At 46.9% G+C, this 20,756-nt stretch overlaps 1 protein-coding gene and 1 long non-coding RNA gene across 3 annotated transcripts; one reads left to right on the top strand and one right to left on the bottom strand.

Annotated features, from left to right (window-relative positions):
* The first annotated feature begins 1,018 nt into the window (after window positions 1-1,018).
* LOC109144135 lies at window positions 1,019-6,093 on the top strand. The gene is made up of 2 exons (XR_002044681.3): window positions 1,019-2,833; window positions 3,521-6,093. It is a non-coding gene; the product is annotated as an uncharacterized LOC109144135 (long non-coding RNA).
* Window positions 6,094-6,415: 322 nt separating this feature from the next.
* Window positions 6,416-18,373, bottom strand: CD4 (CD4 molecule). Of its 2 annotated transcripts, XM_010396113.2 has the most exons (10): window positions 18,147-18,373; window positions 12,145-12,276; window positions 10,440-10,613; window positions 10,211-10,354; window positions 9,708-9,980; window positions 8,893-9,255; window positions 8,536-8,778; window positions 8,328-8,446; window positions 8,022-8,089; window positions 6,416-6,815 (listed from the first exon to the last, which is right to left on the bottom strand). In XM_010396113.2, exons 2-10 carry the CDS (start codon window positions 12,203-12,205, stop codon window positions 6,803-6,805), a joined length of 1,458 nt encoding a protein of 485 aa, XP_010394415.1. In that variant the 5' UTR covers window positions 12,206-12,276; window positions 18,147-18,373; the 3' UTR covers window positions 6,416-6,802. The 2 variants fall into 2 exon arrangements, with proteins under 2 accessions (XP_010394415.1, XP_019139254.1); XM_019283709.1 differs by lacking the exon at window positions 9,708-9,980.
* Between the last annotated feature and the right edge of the window lie 2,383 nt (window positions 18,374-20,756).

Below are 20,756 nucleotides of genomic sequence, written 5' to 3'. Positions count from 1 at the left end.
AGGATCCACTAGAATAGATGAAGCTTTGTGTCAGGTAGGTGATAAGAGATATTTTTGAGGAAGACGGGTGGTGACAGTGCTGCCATGATCTGGCTGTTCTTTGGTGTGAGGAACCCCCACAGAGGAACAGTCTTGAGGTGCAAGAGGTGCAACAGCAGGAGCCAAAGATGTGAGAAGGGACAGGTATGGCCTTCCTCTGTCACTTCTCAACCTGTATCATTTGTGGGAGGTTTATGCCTTGAAGTGAGAAGGTCTGTATCCACAAATGTAAACATCTGTGCAGCTTCAATTGTGTCATTTGTATGACTTGCTTAATGTGATAACTTCCACATCACCATCCCCTTCTGATTCAGAAGTTGAGTCTCCTTAGCATGAGTTGTTAGCCTGCCTGCGTGGGTGAATAAATCCTCGTGTTCTCTCAGGGAAACAGCAAACCAAGCTTCCAGCACTTTCTGTACTGTCTGCCTGCCTGTTCTCCACACAGGAAGGGACAGTCTGCAGCCCAGCATCTATTCATGGCTTAGGCTACACCTGACAGAGATAAGTGAGCAGAGCTGGATGGGGACAGTCCTCCTGTCTCAAGGAGGCTTCTTGTGCTTGCGAATGAGTCTGGGTTATTAGTCTGAATGAAAGCAAAATATGGAAGATTTACTGTGAAGTGGAACAAACTCTGTCAGAAGAAGAGCTCTTACCCTAGGGCTGTCACACTCCCAAGCAGATGCTTGTCCATCCTTCTCGTCTAAATGTATTTTATAGATTTCCAGACACCTGGTTTCACTGTTTTTTATAAGAGGTGGGTTGCAACTGTGTATATGCTGTATATTGACAATGCACATGCAAAGGAGCACTAATACTCAGACCTGGAAATCCTGAAGCCTCACAGTGCAGGGTTCCCTGTGTATCTGGGAAGTCCAGGCTAGAATTGTGACACCCCCCCCCCCCCCCAAGGCTCATCTCTTAGGAGGACTCACACAGCTGGGAATGATTTTTAATTCCTACAGAGTCAGCCTGTTCTCCGACCAGCAACCTGCTGTGTAAAGTCTCAGCTCACTAAAATAGTCTAAGGCATCCAGGCCTGAAGAAACAGTACTGTTACAACGTCGGGGTATGAAATGGTTTCTGGAAAAGTTCACTGCATAAAGATCAGTTATTTCTGGACAGCAGCTCTGCAGGTCCAGGGAAATGCACTTCCCAGAGGTGCCTTGGATCCTTAAAGGAACAGAGCTCATTAACTAAGAAACAAACGGCAGAATCCTAAAAGCAGAAGCATTAACACAACAGCCAAATGCACTTCACAGGGTTTTGATGGTTTGCAGCTCTTACTCAGGACTTTGATAGCGACCATGGGAGGTTTCATATGTTTCTCACAGATCATGGATGCAATTAAATCCACCCTCAGAGCCCCAACACGGCTTATACAGCCTCCTGTGAGGCTACATTGGTGTGCTTGCAAGCAGGTTTCCTGGCATCCTTCCTGGCTCTCTGAGCAGGGTGTGGTTAATGGCTAACAAGAATCCAGCCAAGCATCTCCCTTCAGTGACAGCGACTGCAATGTAGATTTGTCATATCCAAACCTTAGGTTCTATTTCTAGCACTGTACAGCAAGATTTAGTGTGATTTCTCGGATATTTCATCTGCAAAATGGGCAATTGATAATAGCTCTCATCAGGGGACAGATGACTAGTGCTGGTTATGAGCTACACAGAAATATTAAGGGTTCACAATGTATAAACTAGGATTTGGACTTGTGGATGCCCGTTTAGCACTGAATGTTTTTCCTTACACAGCTGGGCACCTTCAAAAAGAATTTTTTTTCCTCTGCCATGTACATAAAGGTTTGTATATGATATTTACCATGAGAAAAGGAATTTCCAGTGTAGCCCTGTCAAATATAGAATGGTTGTGATGCTGCATGCCATTTTGCAGAGGTGTGTATGTCCTCCTGCTTCACCCCATCCCCCTACCCATCCAACATAATGCTTTGTGTGTTCTTCTCTTCTGAGTGTTAGGGACCCCTTTTTCATCCCTCCTGCTCTTGTGGCATCACTGATATCCCAGCACAGTGAATTCCAGTCTGTAAAGGATGTAAAACTGTCATTTCAGAATTTAATTATGCTGCTTTCCAAAATTACCGAACACTTACTTGTTTGTTCTCATACACAGAAAAGATAATTAGGAGCTCTTGAATCATTAGTCTGGGAACCCACAATATCTGGAAGGAGCTGAAATTACTTCATTGCTTTAAATTTGTAACACTGAATTGCAATTTCTGTTTTACCTCCAGCTTTTCTAGGTATGTTTGAGGTTTCCCAAGACCAGAACAATCATTTAATTAAAAAATAGCCTGGGCTTTCAGGAGCACTGCTGAGATGCTGGATGCAGCTGGCCCCTGCCAGGGAAGCTCTCTGGCTCTCCTCGTTGTTTCAGGTGGTGTGCTGGCCTCTCTGGAGCCATGGTCCTCACACAGCCAGCATCACTGTTACTGCTGTTCATCTCCAGAACCTCATCTCCACACAGACAAGCTCAGAGGAGGGACTTCCCAGCGCTGGAGCCTGAAGCAGGCACCATGACATGAGCCAGCTGATGCTGAAGCATTGAGGAGCTGGGGTTTCTCCTTTCTTCCTTTTTGATGCCTTGCCAATGAGGCAATCTCTGCCACCACCTCTTATTCTGCTGTTCTTTGATTCTCCAGATCTGGAAGTACCTCTAAGACTTGGCCAAGCTGGACAGAAAATGAACAGAAGGAGAGCCAAGGATTTCTTCAGGGGGGTTGCCAAGGAAGGATGCTGACATGCATGAGGCAAAGGCTGTGGTTTGGAGGTGTTGCTCAGAGGTGAGTGCACTAACAAACCCTGGGCTTCCTTCTAGGAAGCACACACTTGGGAATACTCTCAGAAAGGAACCAGTCCAGAGCTGAGCATCTTGAAAGAGTCTGGTACTCCAACTTTACCCTCACCTTTGAAGGGTGGATGGAAGTTACTCTTTCTCTGCAGCTGCATTAGGCTGAGTGATGAGCCATTCAAATGGACACTGAATACTGTCCTTCCTCTCCCCTCTCCCCCCCCTTCCCATCCCCAAGATAAAAAGAAATTAGAAGAGTCTGAAGTGCACAGCTTTTCCCTTGTAGACTTTGGGAACATGCAAAGAAACACACAGGGTCATTTGGCTCTGAAGGCTGAGGGATGCGAGTGCTTTGCTGTAGAGCCTGCAGGGAGCATGAGTCACATGGATCGCCTCGGCAGATCCGGGCTGACAGCATCCACCAAATCACTGCCTCACGTTGCACTCAAAGGGCAAAAATAAACTGGGAAGCAGGAGGGGCTTGGGGAGGTAGCGCTGTGGGACAGGGTTATTTCAGCCCGTGTGTTCCTAGATCAGCAGAACTGGACAGGGCACTATATCCTCAGCTGTGTCCAACCTCCTCCATCCACTGGAGCAAGGAGTCTGTGGATCCTGACAGAGGACCATGCACTGGAGGGGGGTCCAAAGGACTGAAGCATGTGCTTTTTCCCTTCTGCAGCCCAGAAACATGGGGACCAGTAGTACCAGAAAGACTGACATAACAGGAAAAATCAGCACTTCACATATTTTTCCAAACTCATGCTTTCTGTGGTATTTCCACATCACTACACAGAGCTCTTGCTGACATTGTCGTTTTGTAAGTATTGCCGTGTATGCCATCATCTCAGGGCTACTCTGATGAGCTGTCACCACATGATAAAATAAGTCTGTCGCTGTGTTTGCTGCTTTGCAGCGTTGTATCTTGCTGTGGTTTGTGTCATGTAGAGGCATTAATTCCATTGCATAGTGTAAATACACCATCGTCACACGCTCCCTGAGAAGGAGGACCAGGATACATGGAAGACAGCTTGTAAAGTCCTGGCTTGGGCAAAATGTAACTGCACTCCGTTCCAGCTGAGGACTCATCTACCTCAACATGTTTTGTGCAAGCTTGTTCTTATCTGGTTTGAATCTCTACCTCTGTGCTGCCTTGAAGCCCACACTGAAGCTTTCAGTATTGCACTCAGATGGAAAGCAAAGCCCAACTAGGACTGACTCTGTGGACGACTTTTCTCTCAATCAGGGCAGTCCGTGCATCTAGGGAACAAAGGAGGTCGTCATATGAAAAGACACAGACAGGAATGCTGCCAAAAAAAAAAGAGATTTATAAGATTGGGGCCTGCAGTGGTTTGTGCTTGCAGGTGAGCTTCAAGTAGAGTAGGGCAGGGTCACAGCTTTTGAGATCAGGAGACCCACTGAGGAACTGTGCAGTGTTGAGGAAGGCCTATCGTTTTTGTTACACTCATCCAGACGGGAGAACTGGAGCTGTGCATCTGTGGATGCGGCTGTGCACTTACAGGCATCCCAGTGGCACCATCACATCTGCTGCCATGCTAACCAGGCCACCTGGAAACAGACGGAGGGACCTTCTGCACCAATGTCAGGGGTGGGAGCCTGAGTACTCTTTGCAGGTGGGTCCCACCTGTGAATGGGGACACAACCTTTCCTCACTTGTGAGGACTCAGTGTGCCTCTTCCAGCCTGTGGAAGAGAGAACTGCCTCCTGGCTTTGACAGCTGTCAGGCAGCTCAGGCACCTCCGTGCTCTCCCAGTGCCAGCATTGTCTGCTACCTGTGTATTTCATCCTGGACAGGCCAGGTTTGATGGACCTGAGAAGAAATTAACTGTACGCTGGCTGAAACTGGGACACCAGGTTTTTAATAAACCCTATTAGCTTAGTCTTTTATTATCAGGTTGATTCTTTTCTGAAAAGTCAAGGCTGGCATTTTTTGGTACAGAGATGGTTGGTTCAGCTGCCAGAACCTCGGAGATGGCTGCAGTGCTAAAGGAGATCCCAAGCGATGCTCACCCAGCCTGATTTTTTGTCCCATCCGGGTATCAGGTGGTACAGGATAATCCCTCTGCTCCAGATACCCGTGTGAAAAAGGAGCTGATTTGGGTACTCAAGCAGTTATTTAATGTGAAGGGTCTGGACTGCAGAAACAGGGGTAGTTTTTTGTTGAGGGGACTGTGCCAAGCAGTTTGTCATGACCATTACACGGACCACCACTGACTCTGCAGTCGTTTTCCCACATACAGCTCCTAAAATGGACCTGTCCTTAAGTTATGATGATGCCTTGTTTAGCAGATTGATGGGCCACAACTGGCTCCCAAGGTATGCTGGCAGTTCAGGGACAAGACAGGTGCAGGAGGAGCAGCTGCATGCACCAGGGTATGGACCAAGGCTTTTCCAAAATTAATGTAGTCATGTGCACAGAAGCACAAGCTATGAGAAGGAAAGTGGTGTCAATGTGGGCCTTTGTCACTCTTGTTTGAGTGAGGATGATAGTGGAGGAGCAGGCATGACATCAGTGTGGGCCCACACCTGCTGCCACAGCTGCCTGGGGCTGCGCCCCGTGCCAGGGGTTGTGGGCTGGAAGATTTCCCCCGGCTCACAGGTGTTGTCTGTGCCGTTGTGGCTGCCTGTCTACTGTCAGTAACAGCGTGATGCTGGCATGACTGACACACAGAAAACCCCTCCTCCAGCACCAGGCATCCCACGGAGGGTCTTCACCACAGGGAGCCCTTCCCACAGCCCAGTGCCCCTCTGTGCCTGTCCCCAGCAAGGCCAGTGCAGACAAACAAACCGGGACTGCAGCCAGTGGCAGCTGTAGGACCTCAAGGCCTTTTTGACCTGCCACTAGCAGACAGTAGAGCAATTTCTATAAACACAAGACTTCTGTGTACATATTTTAACAGCATTTTTCTTTCAGGACGTTCTGTCATCTCTGCAACATGCTTTTAGTTCCATCCTAAATTTCCTGGGCTTTTCACTCCCTCTTCTCATCTCCTTGAGCCAAAAAAAAAGGGTCATTTTGGTGAGAAACATTTTCAGTGGTTTTCTCAGAAGCATCTGCTCTCTGCACTCTGTGGGATTATGCAGTTCAAGGCTGGTTTGTTCTAGGAAATTACTTTTTCACCCCCTTCCCAAACTTACCTTCTAGATCAACATTCAGAACTTCTTTGGGCTCTGACTTCCAGAATCTATTGGTATCCTGAACTGCCCTCCCAATAAAATTAGTTCTGAATTATCCCACTGATTGTCCTGTTTTCACTTGTTTGTTGGCTTGTTATGGGAGACGTGAAAGCTAAAGGCTGAGGAATAGATATGGGGGATCAGATATGTAGGTCTAGGGGTAAATATGTAGGGTTCTGACTGCCCAGGAAAGGCAAATGAGCATGGACAAACAGGTTTTACAGAGAGCAAAGAGCTGGTGCATTAAGGAAGGCTCATGGCAGCCAGGGATGTTTGAGATAGTGAGAATCAGCATTTCACATCCTAGCAGGAAAGAGAGAAATGTGAATTTGAACCAGACAAGAGTGCCTCAGAAAAAATGTAGTCCAGCTTGCAAAAAATAACTCCCAACCCCAAAGTAATTTATTGTCGCTCAAGCAGATAAAAGAAGCGCATAAAATTGGTTCCACAAGAAGGTCAAATTAAGTGCATGAACAAAATATAAGCATATTATATGTGTGTGTGTGTGTATATATATATATTCTGTTCAGTGTCTCTCATTATAGAACTGGGGATCAATCTTAACCCTTCAGGGTTTCTTGTCTTGTCCATTGGCTTTGAGCCAGACAACCTCCCTCCATGGCATTAGACTGGGGGCATGGTGAAGGAATAAAGAATTGCATTAAAACAGGAGAAAGGGAGATGGATTCACAGAGCATTATGGGCTGTCAGGTGTTTAGGTACAGGCAGAGACTTCCTCAGTCCTTGTGACGCCAGTGCTGCAGTATTAGTTCAGCCGGCTGCAAGAGAAAAGGACTACATGAGTACCACCCCTCACTTTTTTTGCAGAGAATGACTGCCTGCCTCTGTAGCTGAGGATGCAAACAGTTACTTGAGCATCCACATGGCTGCAGTTTAGGTTTCAGTTACACTGAGCTGCTTACTTGGCAAAGAGAGTTAAAGAACAACTGTATCAGCACTTGTGCTGCACAGATTTATCTAGATTTTGATGTATCTGTACAGGCTTTGTCCTCTCTTTATGGGGATTATTTTTTAACCTTGATAAAATGTAGGTGAAAACGAGGTGAATTCTTTGATACATGTTATGCTCTTCACCACATATACATCCCAGCTGTGATGCAGTATCTGCCAATAAACATTCTCACTGAATTCTTGGTGACAGTGAAAAAAATTAGGTGAAACTATCACAGTTTGCCAACGTCACCAGTGAAAATGAAGCAGAAGTCTGGTTCTGTATGCAAACATTCATTGAACTTGTTCATGCAATCATTTCTGCTTCCTTTTGCGCTCCACTCCAGTGACAGAATGGCTGTCAGTGTTTCCCAACAGCTGCTTCTGATGCCTGATACCATATAAGCTTAAAGACATGGAAAAGGGCAGCTTCTCTGCTGAGAAATCCTTGCTCCCATGAAAAGGGTCATGCATGACACAATGGTGTATTTCACATCACCCAAGGCCTTTAGGAAAGGGTACAAATCACAGTGTTCCATGATTTTTTCTCCTCTTTTGTTACTCCTGGGAGGTTATTGGCAATTTTCACCAACTGCAGTCCAGCACTGCTCTAGCAGAGCTGGAATTAGATTATGGACATCACGGATTTTTAAAATTTGGGTTTCATCATTGTGCTTGGTTTGTGCCTTCCACCTCCACGACCTTGATATCCAGATCTCAGGTTCACTGTGGAGCCTACCAAAGGGCTTTGGAGCTTCTGCTTGGGTTGGGCTAACATCTCTCAACATTAAGATAATTCGAGTGAAACCACTCTGCTCGAAAGTTTCCCAGCACAGTGCTACCATGGGTTTGGGATTTAACATAGCTCGTAACTCTTAAGCAGGATTTAACATGAGTAAGAGCTGAAACTGCTGAAATGCAGCTGTACTGTTTCACCAAATAGGCTCAAGTTCAATTTCTCCCCACTCAGTCACCCAGCTCCTCTCCCTTGAAAACATTCTTTGCCCATTCTGGGTGCCTTCATTGCCACTTACTGTTGACACTGACACGTCTTGTTTTCCAGCAAGTATTGTCTTGCTTGTGCCATCCTTTTTCTCCGTTGCTGCCAGGAGAGAAGGGACAAAGAACAATTGGGTATTTTTATGATAGAAATGCTTTCCTCTAAAGTGGTAGTAAAGTGCTGTCTGACATCTGCAGACTGCCCATCTCAAAAACTTGCTTTGAGCCTAAGGATTGACCCTTTATCTGTTCTGCCCTGCACCCAGACAGGAAATCTGACTCCTCCTGTGGTTTGGAGAGCCAGTACTCTCTGCACCTTTCACAGGGACCGTGGCACTCACCATTCTCCTCTGCCAGCTTATACCACTGATGATGCATAGGCACCCAAGGGCAAACACCAATAAACTGCCTGCAACACTTGCTCCAATTATCACATAGCTAATCCAAACAGGAGCTTCCTCTGTGGAAGGAAAAAAGTATTTAGACACAGAAACAAAATCATTTTATAGCTTTAGGGTTGGGGACGGGACGTGATGCTAATTTCCATACCCACGTGGTAATGAAGGCTGATCTTTCTGTCATTGTCTTCTATGAGGTGACAGCTCCACAGCCCTGCAGCACTGATGTTCACCTCCAACTTTATTTCACGCTGCCTTGAATTCTTAACGTCCATGGTAGTCCCATTCACACGTTCCCAGCGCAAGTAGGCATTGGGTGGGAGTGGACCAGAGACCTGGCAGGTCAGGGTCATATTGGCCCCTCTGGAGAGTGGCCCATCAGGGTTAGCTGAGACTGCAAAGGCAAGGAAAGGACATGTGAGTGAGGGGATGGGAAGATGGGTCGGTCCATGCTCTTGTGGCTTGCAGGTTTCTGCAACTCCTCTTCTTCATGACCTCTTTCTCTCACCTTTCATCACCACCAGCTCTATCTTGCTCTGCACATGCCTTCCTTGGTACTCCAGCTGGCACTGGTACTGTCCAGAATGGTTGAAATATACTTTGGGGAGCTTCACTTCTATGATGATTTCAGCATTTCTTTCAGGTATCTCAAACAGAAAGTTGCTGCTTTTTTTAGTCTCATGCAGCTCTCCTTGTGCTGTGACTTTGAAATCAAGCAGCTCATGAGCGTTTGCACCTTCCTGTTGTTTCCAGTTCAGCTGTCCTGTGAAACCTTCTTTCCATTTTATCTTCTGGGAGTTCAGATGCCATGACAAGATGACAGTGCTATCAACAGTTGCATACTTTCTTTCCAAATCTGGATTCTGAAAACCTGAATTTAGAAGAGACAAGGAATACAGAGGCAGAAAAAGCCATGGTTACGCTTCCCCATATCTACCCTTGATCCAGAGTGAGGCACACTGCACTCAGTTGAAAAAGGACTTGGAGAAAAGCCACAACATCCTCCAGGAAGGTTAAACAGTTAGTGTCTGAGAAAAAGACAGTAGAAAGATCCAAAGGTCCCAAGCACAGCAGAGCTGAGAAGAACAGACCCCGAGGAAAGGAGAACCTTCTCCTCACCAAGCCTGGAGATAAAAATGAGCACAAGTGTGGAACAGAGTTCAGGCAGCAGAACAATCCCCAAGCTGCATTGTTGGAAGCCCTGGGAAGTCAATCCTGGGGCACCAGTGCTTGGGATGCTGGAGATTAAAAGTTAAACTCATGAGCTGAAGCCAACACTGGTTCCCAAGCCTGTGTGTGAGTTCCATTTTTGTTGTCACATACCTAGTACCTTTATAACAAAGGAGATGTTCTGATTAATCAGTGGAGAGTCTGAACGGACCTGACACAGCCAGGTCCCACTGTCCGTAGCTTCCAGTTTCTTTAAATTCACTATGTATTTTTGATGGGTCTTGCTTTGTAATTCTGGTATTACTTTGTTGTTGTTGCTGTTAAACAATGTGATCTTGAGATTGGGTAGAGGACTGGATGAGTTTTGCATTAAAATCAGTTCAGGGACCTCATTTTGCAGAAAGTGCCCATCCAAAGAGACTGTCACTGCAAGAAGAAAAAAAGCAGAGACAGTAAGTCAATTCTTCTTCCTCCGAGGGAGGAACAAGTGTTACAGCAAAGAGACCATGGAGACGTTGTGCCCTGGAGATGGAGGAGAAATGAACTGTGATAGCCCAGGACAGAAGAAATGCAGCTGGATAAAGAATCCCAGCAGAGCTGTCTCTCCAAGCTCTATGGTCCCTTCCCCTCCTGATGGCTAAAAGCCCTCCACTCACATTTAAAGATATGCAGTGAGATGCGGACTTCGTGAGAGCTGGATTTACAGGTGTAGATGCCAGCGTCAGAGAGCTTCAAATCCCACATCCTCAGCTGTTTATTTTCCATCTTGACGTCAGCTCGATGAGTAGGGAAAGCTGATGCTTTTGAAAAAAGTAGGCTTGGTTAGGAGGGAAGAGGTTTCTCAGCTGTATAGAGGGAGAAGGGGTAACGAATTGCAAGCCTTACTTCTCCAAGCATTATTGTTTTCCGTCCGCCATAGAAGAGTTTTATAGTACATCCAGCTCACTTCATCCCGAGATAATTTTGAGTCAAGAGGTATGCCTGTGCATTTCAGGGTCACCTCCCCTCCTACAAGCCCAGTCTGGACTTCATTTTGCTGAGCCATACTGGAGATCAGACCTGAAAGTCAATACCCACCCAAAAAAGGCATAAGTTCACTTTCTGAAGGGTGGCTCAGTAAATACTTCCCAGCCCTCCAAAAAGATGTTGATATTTCTCCTCAATTTCTGAATTTGTCACTCCTTTATCTCATCAATCAATCAATCAATCAGTCAATCAATCTCTTTTATTACCTGGCTAATGGTTACTCTCTTTCACATATATTCAGAGAAAATATATTCAGAGAAAAGGAAAAATACCAGTAGTTATGGTGGACTGACCATCATTCGTAATTTTGAAGTGTCAACAATTTTACTGAAACAACCTTTTTCCACTGGACAAGACTTAGTTACTCTATTGGTAGCACAGGAAGAAGAGCACATGTCAGCCCTTCTTCACTCCCCAACACTTGATGCAGCACTGACAAATTTGCTCACACCTTCTTCCAGTTTTTGCATGGACAAAGACTGAAAACACAGAAAAATGAAGAGATAAAGTAAAAAAGAAAGAAAGAAGGCTGACCTAATGTCATGTTCCTGTTCTTGGGATGAGGGCTATGTGACAGTAAAAGAAATAGGATGTATAAGGTTGAAGAAACATTAGGAGTGGTTTCTTGGGAGAATCCTTTCCTTTCCTTCACTGTAAAGATGGTTTCTGCAGGAGACCTTAAGAAGGAGATGGAGTTGCCAGAGGTAAGATTGGGAATAACCACAGGGTTGTGGTCTCCTGCCTCACTACTGGTAAGCTCTCAGAGATGCCTAACCTGCAAATCCCCCAGGTGACCTGAGTACTAAAGAAGTGTAGAAGTGTAAAATGAAAAGTTTGCATGAGTTTAATGTTGGGTTTGCCAGAAGTTACATCCCTCTAAGAGGTAACCTGCAACAGTACCAATGCAGATTTTTTAAATTGCCCATGGGACTACTGAAGTTTATGATTTTGTCCTAAACTGTGAAATTAGAAATGTCATTAATAAGAGTCGGTATCTCTTGCTTTTCATTTGGTTCTAGGGTGCATAAGAGATTTCCAATCTTTCCTCTGTGACCAGAGGAATCAAAGCTGAGTATCTGAGAAATGCAGGCTTGGCCTTATTCACTGTCTTTCCTTTCTTGGAAAATGAGCACTGAAAAGTCCACCAAAGCTTATAACATTAGCAGTCAAGCTAAGTAAGCCAGTAGCATTCCATTTGTAAGGGCAAATCTGTGATGAGATTCTGAAGATTACATCACAGATGTGTTTATGCATCACAGATGTTTTTGCCCAGAGAGCTGGAGGCAGTGTGGAGGGCAGTTTTCCACTCTGCTTATTGTGTATCCTGGTTCTCACAGGACCCTCACTCCTGCATCTCTACAGGGCAGCTCCCCAAACCTGGCAATGCATGCTGGTTTTGGCTGGCAGGCTCAGCAGGCGGGCTGGGAACAACCTGAATCCCAAAGCTAAACTGTGTGAGGAGTCTTATCTGGCACATCAGGGAGAGCCTAGAAATACGCCGAACGTTGTGAGGCTTGTGAAAAGGCTGTGAGAACCACGAGGGTTTGCTGAGCCCAGGACTCACCCAGATGCAGAAGCAGGAAGGCGGCAGCCATGCAGCTCACGGCTGTGCTGCACAACTCCATCGCTGTGGGAACGCTCCTCCCGTCTGCAGAGCGCAGGGCTGGAAATGCTGTCACTGCCAAGGGATCTTATCCTGGAAGACCCAAATGCTCTGTTAAATAATGTCTGATTTTCAGACCTCAATGGATGGGACTTGTGTTCCCAGTCAGCTCCCACCATCCTTCAGTGCAGCAAAATGGAAGCTCATTGGGAAAGTCACCAGAGCCCTTTGTTTCAGCAAAGAATCCATCTGCAGCCTGCCCCTGGAGTTTGGTAATAAACATTTCATTTTACTCATCCCTAGGTTTCTGGCATTCATCAGGCAGCAGCTGTTTATACTGCCAAGAGTTCTGTGCTTTTTTACTTCTCTATGGTGGGTTATCATCACTCTTGCAGAGATTAAAGCTAAACACATACAGGGCTGCATTAGCAAGAGCACAGCCAGCTCTGCTGGAAGTAGAGTGAAGTAATTATTTCTCTCTATTTGGCACACCTGAGGTCTCATCTATGATACAGGGTACAGTTTTGGGCCCCCAGTACAGGAAGGATGCCAACAAACTGTACAGAGTTCAATGGAGGGCTAGTGAGATAGTGAGGAAGTTGGAGCACATGACATACAGGGAGAGGCAGAAAACTGGGTTTGGTAGGGAGAAGGGAACCAAGGTGGGATCTAATTTCAGTTTCCCATTATCTAAAGGATATTACGTAGAAGAATAAGCCACATTCTTCTCAGATGTGCCCAGGAGAGGAACAGGAGGCAGCAGCCATATGTTGAGCAGGGAAATGTTGACTAGATATAAGGAAAACTTTCTTCCCACTGAAGGTGGTTCAGCAATGGAATAGATGCCAAGAGATGCCAGGCAGTCTCCACCGTAGGAGACGCTCAGAAGTTACCTTGACAAGCCCTGAGCAACATGTTGTAGTTTTTGATAGGAGAATGGACTGGAGACCTCCCAATATTCCTTGCCATCTAAATATTTCTGTGTGATTTTGTGATTCTATGATTACAGCCATCTTTAGGCTGTTATTAATGTTTTTCTTCAGGTTTGGGTTTGGTTTTTTTTTTTTTTTACTTCTTACCTTAAAAATCTCAATAACCAGCAAGTCTGATGTTGGAAAGACCTGCTTGACTTCTTAGAACTATTCAAAGAAAAGTATGGGGAGAAGGGAGGAATGAGGTCCAAAAGAAGAAGTTGCATTAATGGTAGCAAAACCTTAAGTGGGAACTGGAAGCTAATGATCATGTTAAGGTGAGTTATCAAATTAGATGCAGTTTCTGACTGTAGCAGAGACCAGGTGCTGGTGACAGCTGCAGCTGGGTGGGCTGACAGGTGAAGGAGACCGTGACCGCTGATGCAAGGACACTACAGAGTTCTCCATCCCTAAACCAAGGCAAAAATCACAGAAGGGAAGCCAAGCAGGTTAAATGCTCTGGGGAGTGAGCAAGCCAGTGAGATGACCTCACTTCTGTGAAAGCAGGCAGTCCCTATGTCAGGAGTGTGACAGACTGAAGGCTGGAGTCATAATGGGATTAAACTCAAAAGAAATGCATGAATAATTTTCTACAATATTTATATGTATGATGTGCAATATTAAGTATAATATATTCTATTGGAGGGTAATTTATATTGGTATTAATTGAAATGATCAGAGCATGTGAAGCTATCAAAGAGTAGATGAAAACATCAGCACTACATTTAAATGGAGATCAGGTCAGCGTGACATCTGACATCCAGACTGATGTACACACATGCACAGATGAAAAATGTTTGTGCAAGAGCAAGACAGCAGCCATATACACCATCAGAAGAGAAACAGGTGGCAAAGACACAGTCAGAGGAGATTTGTGGCTTCCCTCATACAAAGCAAAAAACCCATCCCAGGACAGGAAATATTTGCATGAGCTGTTTTCCGTGAAAATTGTAAAACAAAGGAGCCAGTGCATATACGATTGGAGATCAATCCTAACAAGATGCTGAGGCAGTGATGAAGCAGTTTGCTGGGTTAAACTACAGAATAAAGAAAGGGGCACTAACAAGGCATCTGTATGCATCTCACTCTGAAGGAACATCGATAACTGAGAACTGGCACAGGGCCCTGAGGAAGATCCATTCCTGAGGTGACAGGAGAAACCTCATCCCTGCTGTGAAATCTCGCATCACCTGCTCTTGTGGGATGAAGGAGTCAGCCCCCGCTCTAAAGTAATATCTGTGAATTAACAGTTCAGTGATGGGTTTCAAATATTTTAAGTCATTAAACTTTATATAAAACCTGAAGGTAATGGAACAAGTAAAAATTAATGAAATCGCTGAGTCACACCTCATAATTTTGTTTTGACTGGGAATCTCTATTCTCCTGTCATATGGCTTCAGTTTGTTCTTTGCCTTCTTGCTTCCTGGTTATTGAGCAAAACCACACAAGCAGAGCACCGTGGGACTGGTGAACTGATGACCTTGTGCAGCTTGTAGATGCAGATTGATGTATCTTTGTTCTTCTGTTTCTTCTCATGGTTTCACAACTTCTGCATTCCCACTTTGTTCACACTAATCTTTGTATTTCTGTGGCAGATCTCCACAGTGCAATGTTACCACCTACATGTTACAAGTCAGTGGGGAAAATGGGTCGCCTTCAGCTAGGATTTCTTTTGCACACTTTCCCTCTCTCCCTGTTTATTTCTACTTCTCATGCATGCCACTTCCTATTCCCCCCTGCCTTTCTATCTGCTTCTGCATCCCTCCAGGCCAGATCACAGGCAATGCTGCTCCGGAGTTCACAGATCTCAGTGAGCAAGGCTCTGCTGTCTTAACCGAGCAAGCTGCTCTCATTAGCGGATGCTTGTAGCAGACCCACAGCCTCCTTACAGGCAGCCCAGCTGTATCTTACGGTGGTACTCATAAATTAAGCGGTGTCACAGAATGTCCCCAGGCACTGGAACATACTCATCAGTCCTGTTAAATTGCTAGTACATTTCCTGACACATTTTTGGCCGGGGACAACTCTTGCCCTCCCAAGCAACTCTTGGGAAGCATTTAGGTGTTAGCATGGGCCAGGAACCTCTCCTATTAGGTGGCTGGCATGTGGCCAGTTCGTTTTGGAGGTTAAGTGAGTTTAATAGCCCAGACCATCTCATGCCAGCTGGCCTCTGTGCCAGAAACAGTCCAGGCGTACTTGATTTATTAGCACGTCTAGCGACGGAGGAGCAGGGCTCCCTCCCAAGTGAACATTGATTTCCATTTCATTTTAACTTCCCCCTCTTACTGAACTGGTTTAATTTCCTTCTTGACTTATTTTAATGATCCCTGCCTCTCTGAGGGATAGGAAAAGGAGAGGTGAGGTAGTGAGTAGGCTTGCTCCAGAGAATGATGCCTGCAGGACCAAGTCAAGCCTGGAGAACATCTGCTTGAGAGCAGGGCTGGCAGCCCCTCTCTCCCTCCAGCTCTGAACACCAGTGGGTGATGGCTACAGAGACCTCTCCATAGGCTGGCACTGGCATGACACAGGAGGAAACTTAAATTTAAAAAAACCTCAAAAAATAAAAACTTGGCAACCACTCCTGATGCAGAGCAGGCCGTCTCCCTTTCTCAGTGTGCTCCTGTGCCTCTTTCTTGCAGTGTGGCTTTGTTTTCTCCTCTCGCTCTTGCTTGTGGCTGTGCTTTTGATCTGGCAGCAGCTTGTTCTGCCGGGGTGGGGGGGCCCCCCAGCCCTCCCCCCACACCAGGGCTCTACACCTCAGCTTCCGCTGTGGCATTTCCCCTTGTGGTGCCTGCTGGGGAGGGCTCAGGGATGCAGCTGCCTCTTGCCCTGCTCGAGAGTTAGGCTCGGCTGTGGGGCTCTGGCTAAAGGGGTTCACCTCTCCTCAGTTAAAAAATTTGAAACAAAGCTGACTCAGCTCTTTTACCAAATAGCAGTTTCTTTGAATTTACTTCTTAACGTTAAAGCAAACGTCAGGTGAGCAGCAGGCAGGGTAAGAGACCATGTGCAATGAAAATAGGCAGCAGAGAGCCAAGTTATGACAGCAGTGAAGGTCATTTCGCGGTACCTACTGATCCCCTGGACTGTCTGACCCTGCTTCCATTTCCTCCTGAGCACCTCTGTCTGCTCATCTGAGAGCAGCTGCCACCCTCACGTTGGAGCTGCTGGGAGAGGGAAGTGCTGAAGCAGGGTCTTTGGGGTCACACAGGTGAAAGCAGCTGAACCTCCCCGAGACATGTCCCACCATCAGGACAAGGCAGAGTGATGAGACACTGTGTCAGCACCAGCTGAACTCCCTTCAGCCATAAAGAACCCCATGCCCAGTCATATGCCTGGAACCATGTGGAGGCCACAAGAAGTGGCTCCATCTCCACAGCCCAGGCTGCTCCCTTCTGGCCTAGGGGGAAGCCAAGATCTGCCTTTCTAAAGCCACCGGAGGCTGTGACTAATCAAGGCACTGTGATGCACTCTGAAATCAGGTCCTCCATCACCCTTCCAAGCCCTGTATGTGCTTGGGATGACATTTGGGTACCATCCCTCCTTCATTTTGCTCTGGTGAATACAGGCTCCCCACATGAGGCTGTGGCAGATCAGGTGGGCACCGTCCCTGGGTGCTCAAGAACCGCTAGTAGGAATGAGGTGGATGCTCAGTTTCGATGAGCCAAGCCCGGCTGTGCTGCAGGCGGCTTTGGCAGACATGTTTGTGAGACAGTGGAGAGGACAAAGGAAAGGTCGGGGAGACCTTGTCACAGCCTTTCTGTACTTAAAGGGATCTCATAATAAAGATGAAGAGCGACTTTTTACATGGACAGATAGTGATAGGAGAAGGGGGAACGGCTTTAAACTAAAAGAGGGTAGGTTTAGATCAAATGTTAGGAAGAAATCTTTTGCTCAGAGAGTGATGAGGCACTGGCACAGGTTGCCCAGAGAAGCTGTGGCTACTCCATCCCTGGAAGCGTTCAAGGCCAGGTTGGATGAGGGGCTTTGAGTGACCTAGTCTAGTGGAAGGTGTCCCTGCCTGTGGCAGGGTTGTTGGAATGAGATGTTCTTTAAAGGTCCCTTCCAATCCAAACGATTCTGTGATCCTGTGATTCTAACCTGCACCAGGGACTGTTGAGTCCACTATGAAGTGTAGAACACTGAGTAGTAACCTGAACTCAACCTTAATGCACCACGTGGAGGAAGGAATATCTGAGGTGGCTGATAGAGGTTGAGTACACCACCTGAAAGTTGAAAAATTCAACCAGAAATGAAACTCCTGCTTTCAACTGCGCAGCAGCCCATGAAAGGGGAAAACAAGTCTCTTTTCTGTTGTCCTTAAACTGAAAGGATCCCTCTTTTTCCAAGAAATCCTGCTCACTCAGCCCTGAGCTAATGGATCAGGCTGCATTGGCAGCTAGTGTCAGGCAGTGAGCCAGTCAGCCTGGATTAGCAGAACAGACCCCTCCGGTCTCAGCACGTACAGATGTAAGCAGACATCCTTACTTAGCTAGAGACTGGCATCTTCTTATTTTTGCAGGTTTTTTTTAGAACAAAGTTCCCCTTCCTGGAGGGTACATGGAGAAGGTGATAGCAAGTGGCAGCTGGTAGAGGGCTGCTCCCCAATGCATTTGCAGCCCTTGGGTGATATGCAGTCACCAGTGACAGGCCTTCATATAGGACATATTTCCCTATATATGGGTTTAAAGATCCATGACATCCCCAGGCTCTGAGGCAGGTTGAGCTCTTCATAGCTCCCTTTTTTTCTGCCCCTTTCAGAGAAAAATCCAGGAAGACAAAACAGTTTTTAGTTAAAATTAAAAGGCCTCGGAGAATTGCACAGCCAGAAGTATTATCAAGTCAAAGATTTAAGGTGGTTTTGCAACAGACCTTTAAGCGAGGCAAAGCCAATCCATCTGCGCCAAAACACAACTTGAGTGGAGTAATAAAGTTCGTAGCATTCAAAAACCCGAAAACAGGCTGGCGTCTTAGCAAAAGAAAGAGTTTCCTTACCTCTTTTCTCTCAGCCTCTGTGCTTCTGTCTCCTTGTGTTTGTCACCTGCCGTAGTTGATCTCACCCAGCTACAGCTGAACCAAAAGAGGAATGAAGTTAATGTTCAGCAAGCAGATGTTTGGTTGGCCTTGATGTCTCCTCCTCTCCAGCTGGAGCGACAGCAAGGTCTTGCTGCCGGCCCAGGTTCTGCTGACATCCGCCGACTTCTCTCGGCAGATGGTGATTTTCCAAAGGCACGTGATTTCGGCTCTGGGTGTGAACAGAAATGGACCTTAGCGGAAGGCGATGTATGGCAGCGGTGGGGAGAATGAGTGTGCAAAACAGAGAGAGCCTATTGGCCATATGGCAGCTGGTGGAGGCCGTGACGGGGCTGAAACTAGAAATGAATGGTTGGGAGCTGGTTCTGCTCTGCTGAGGAGGAAAGCTCACAAACTAACAGGTGAGCTGGGCAGATCCGGACCCAGCCCGCACCTCCCGCACTCTGTAAGAGTCATCTGAGCTCCATTTCCCAGCCAGTCTCCTGCACCACCACTAAGAGGAGGCACCTCTGAGGAGCTGACCCCAGCCCCACCTGTCTGTGCAGTATGTCTGAGGTTTAGGGTGAGATGAGATAATATTTTCTTTATGGCAGCAATGGCTTTACCTTGGCTGTCTGGCAGCACCCACCCAGCTGCTCTCTCATTCCCCCTCCTCAGCAAGGCAGGGGGAGAAGATATAAAAAACCCTCTCAGGTCAGGATAAGGACAGGGAGAGCTCTCCCCAGCATTATCATGGGCAAAACAGACTTAACTTGGGGAAAGGTTAATTTAATTTATGGCAAATTAAAAACAAATAAATCGATAAAATTAAGTGATAAATTAAAAAAAAAAAACAACTAAAAAAGCTTCTCCCACCTCTCTTTTCTCCACAGGCTCCACTTCACAGCTGACTCTTTTGTCCCTCCTTCCTCCCCCAGAGTGTCACAGGGGGACAGGTCATGGGAGTTGTGGTCAATTCATAGCACTCCATCTCTGCTGCTTCTCCTATTAATGCTGTTTCACTGTGGCGTCCTTCAAGAAATGCTCAGATGTGGGTGCCTCCCAAGGACTGCAGCTCTTCATGTTCATCTTGACATTAGAAAGACTTTTTTTACAGTGAAAACAATCATTCACCAGAACAACCTCCCCAGGGATGTGGCAGAGTTGCCATTGCTGGAGGCTTTCAAGGTGTGACTGGGCAGGGTGCTAGATAACCTCATCTAGGAACCCAGCGCGGGTCCTCCACAGCTCCACAGCTCCACAGGAGCCACAGCTCCTGCCAGAAAACCTACTGGCTCTCCATGGGCTGCAGGGGAATCTCAGCTCTGGCACCTGGAGCACCTCTTGCCATTCCTTCTCCCCTGGTCTTGGTGTCTGCAGGGCTGTTTCTCCCACGTATTGTCCTTCCTGTCTCCCACAGCTGCTGCGCACAGGTTTTTACCCTCTGTTAAATACACTGTCACAAAGGTGCCACCAGCATCACTGATGAGCTCAGCCTTGGTCTCCAGTGGGTCTGTTTTGGGGATGTCTGGACGTGGCTCTGACTGACATGGGGCCAGCTCCTTCTCACATCTCACAGAATCCACCGACGCAGCCCCTCCAGTACCAAAACCTTGCCCTGCAAACCCAATATAAGGTTACTCATCGGTAGGTAACCTGTACCAACCTGTACTGCTACTGAATCTCAGCTGTTTCCCTTCTCTGTAGGGTGGAGGAGGGGGCTTTTGTGGTTTTCCACCCACATTTGGTCTCTCTCTCTCTCTCTGAATCCCAGCCTCAGCCAAGGTGGCGGAAACCCACTGAGCCCCAGACACGGCTGAGATTTCATCTCTGTGCCACCCACTCTTCTCCTTTTGGCAGTGACTTGCCCTTTGTCTGGAGGGTGGGGGTCCAAGATGCCACCAGGCTTTGGGGGGAGCAGGGACAGACAGCCACAGCAGTGAGGTTCGCAATGTGCCACCAGCTGTGACAGGAACAGTGCTGATCTGGCCTCGAGCGCAAGAGCTTCTCCACTGGTTGTGACTTTGGAGAAAAATGAAGATGTTCCATCTCAGACAGGAAGTCACCTGCATGAGACAGGAACTTCCCAGTGTGGGATGCAAACACTGGGGTGGGATGGGATGGGATGGGATGGGATGGGATGGGATGGGCACTCTTCCAGTGTCCAGAACTTGTGAAAACCCTTTTTAGAGACACAGCTCTCCTGCAAGAACCTAATGCGTCATATCAGCATCTTCAAAACTCTCTCACGTGTCAAATAGAAATGTCCTTTCTGGTCCCCAGCTGCCAGAGAGGGGCTGTCCTGGGGGAAAAAAAAGAGTTAAAAAACCTCAGGTTGGGATTTTAAGGCCGTGGCATCTCAGTGCTTGGGGATCTGGGGCATTGAGCTGATGCTTCAGTTTGCACAGATTCTGGCTTGCATTTTGTCTCCCCAGCACGCTGTAATGCAGAAACATGGGCTTGTTTTTAAACAGTTGGTTTATGTCACTGCAAATATCTACCAGAAATAGCATTCCCTGAAGGGGGAAATTGCAAAATGCACTTGAACTTGCTGCAGAGTTGCAAGGAGAAGCAGGGCTGTGGGTCTGAGGT

The sequence above is a fragment of the Corvus cornix genome, chromosome 1, assembly GCF_000738735.6.
Source record: "Corvus cornix cornix isolate S_Up_H32 chromosome 1, ASM73873v5, whole genome shotgun sequence".
In the NCBI taxonomy this organism is placed as follows: Eukaryota; Metazoa; Chordata; class Aves; order Passeriformes; family Corvidae; genus Corvus; species Corvus cornix.
This window is presented reverse-complemented; position numbering and strand designations above follow the sequence as displayed.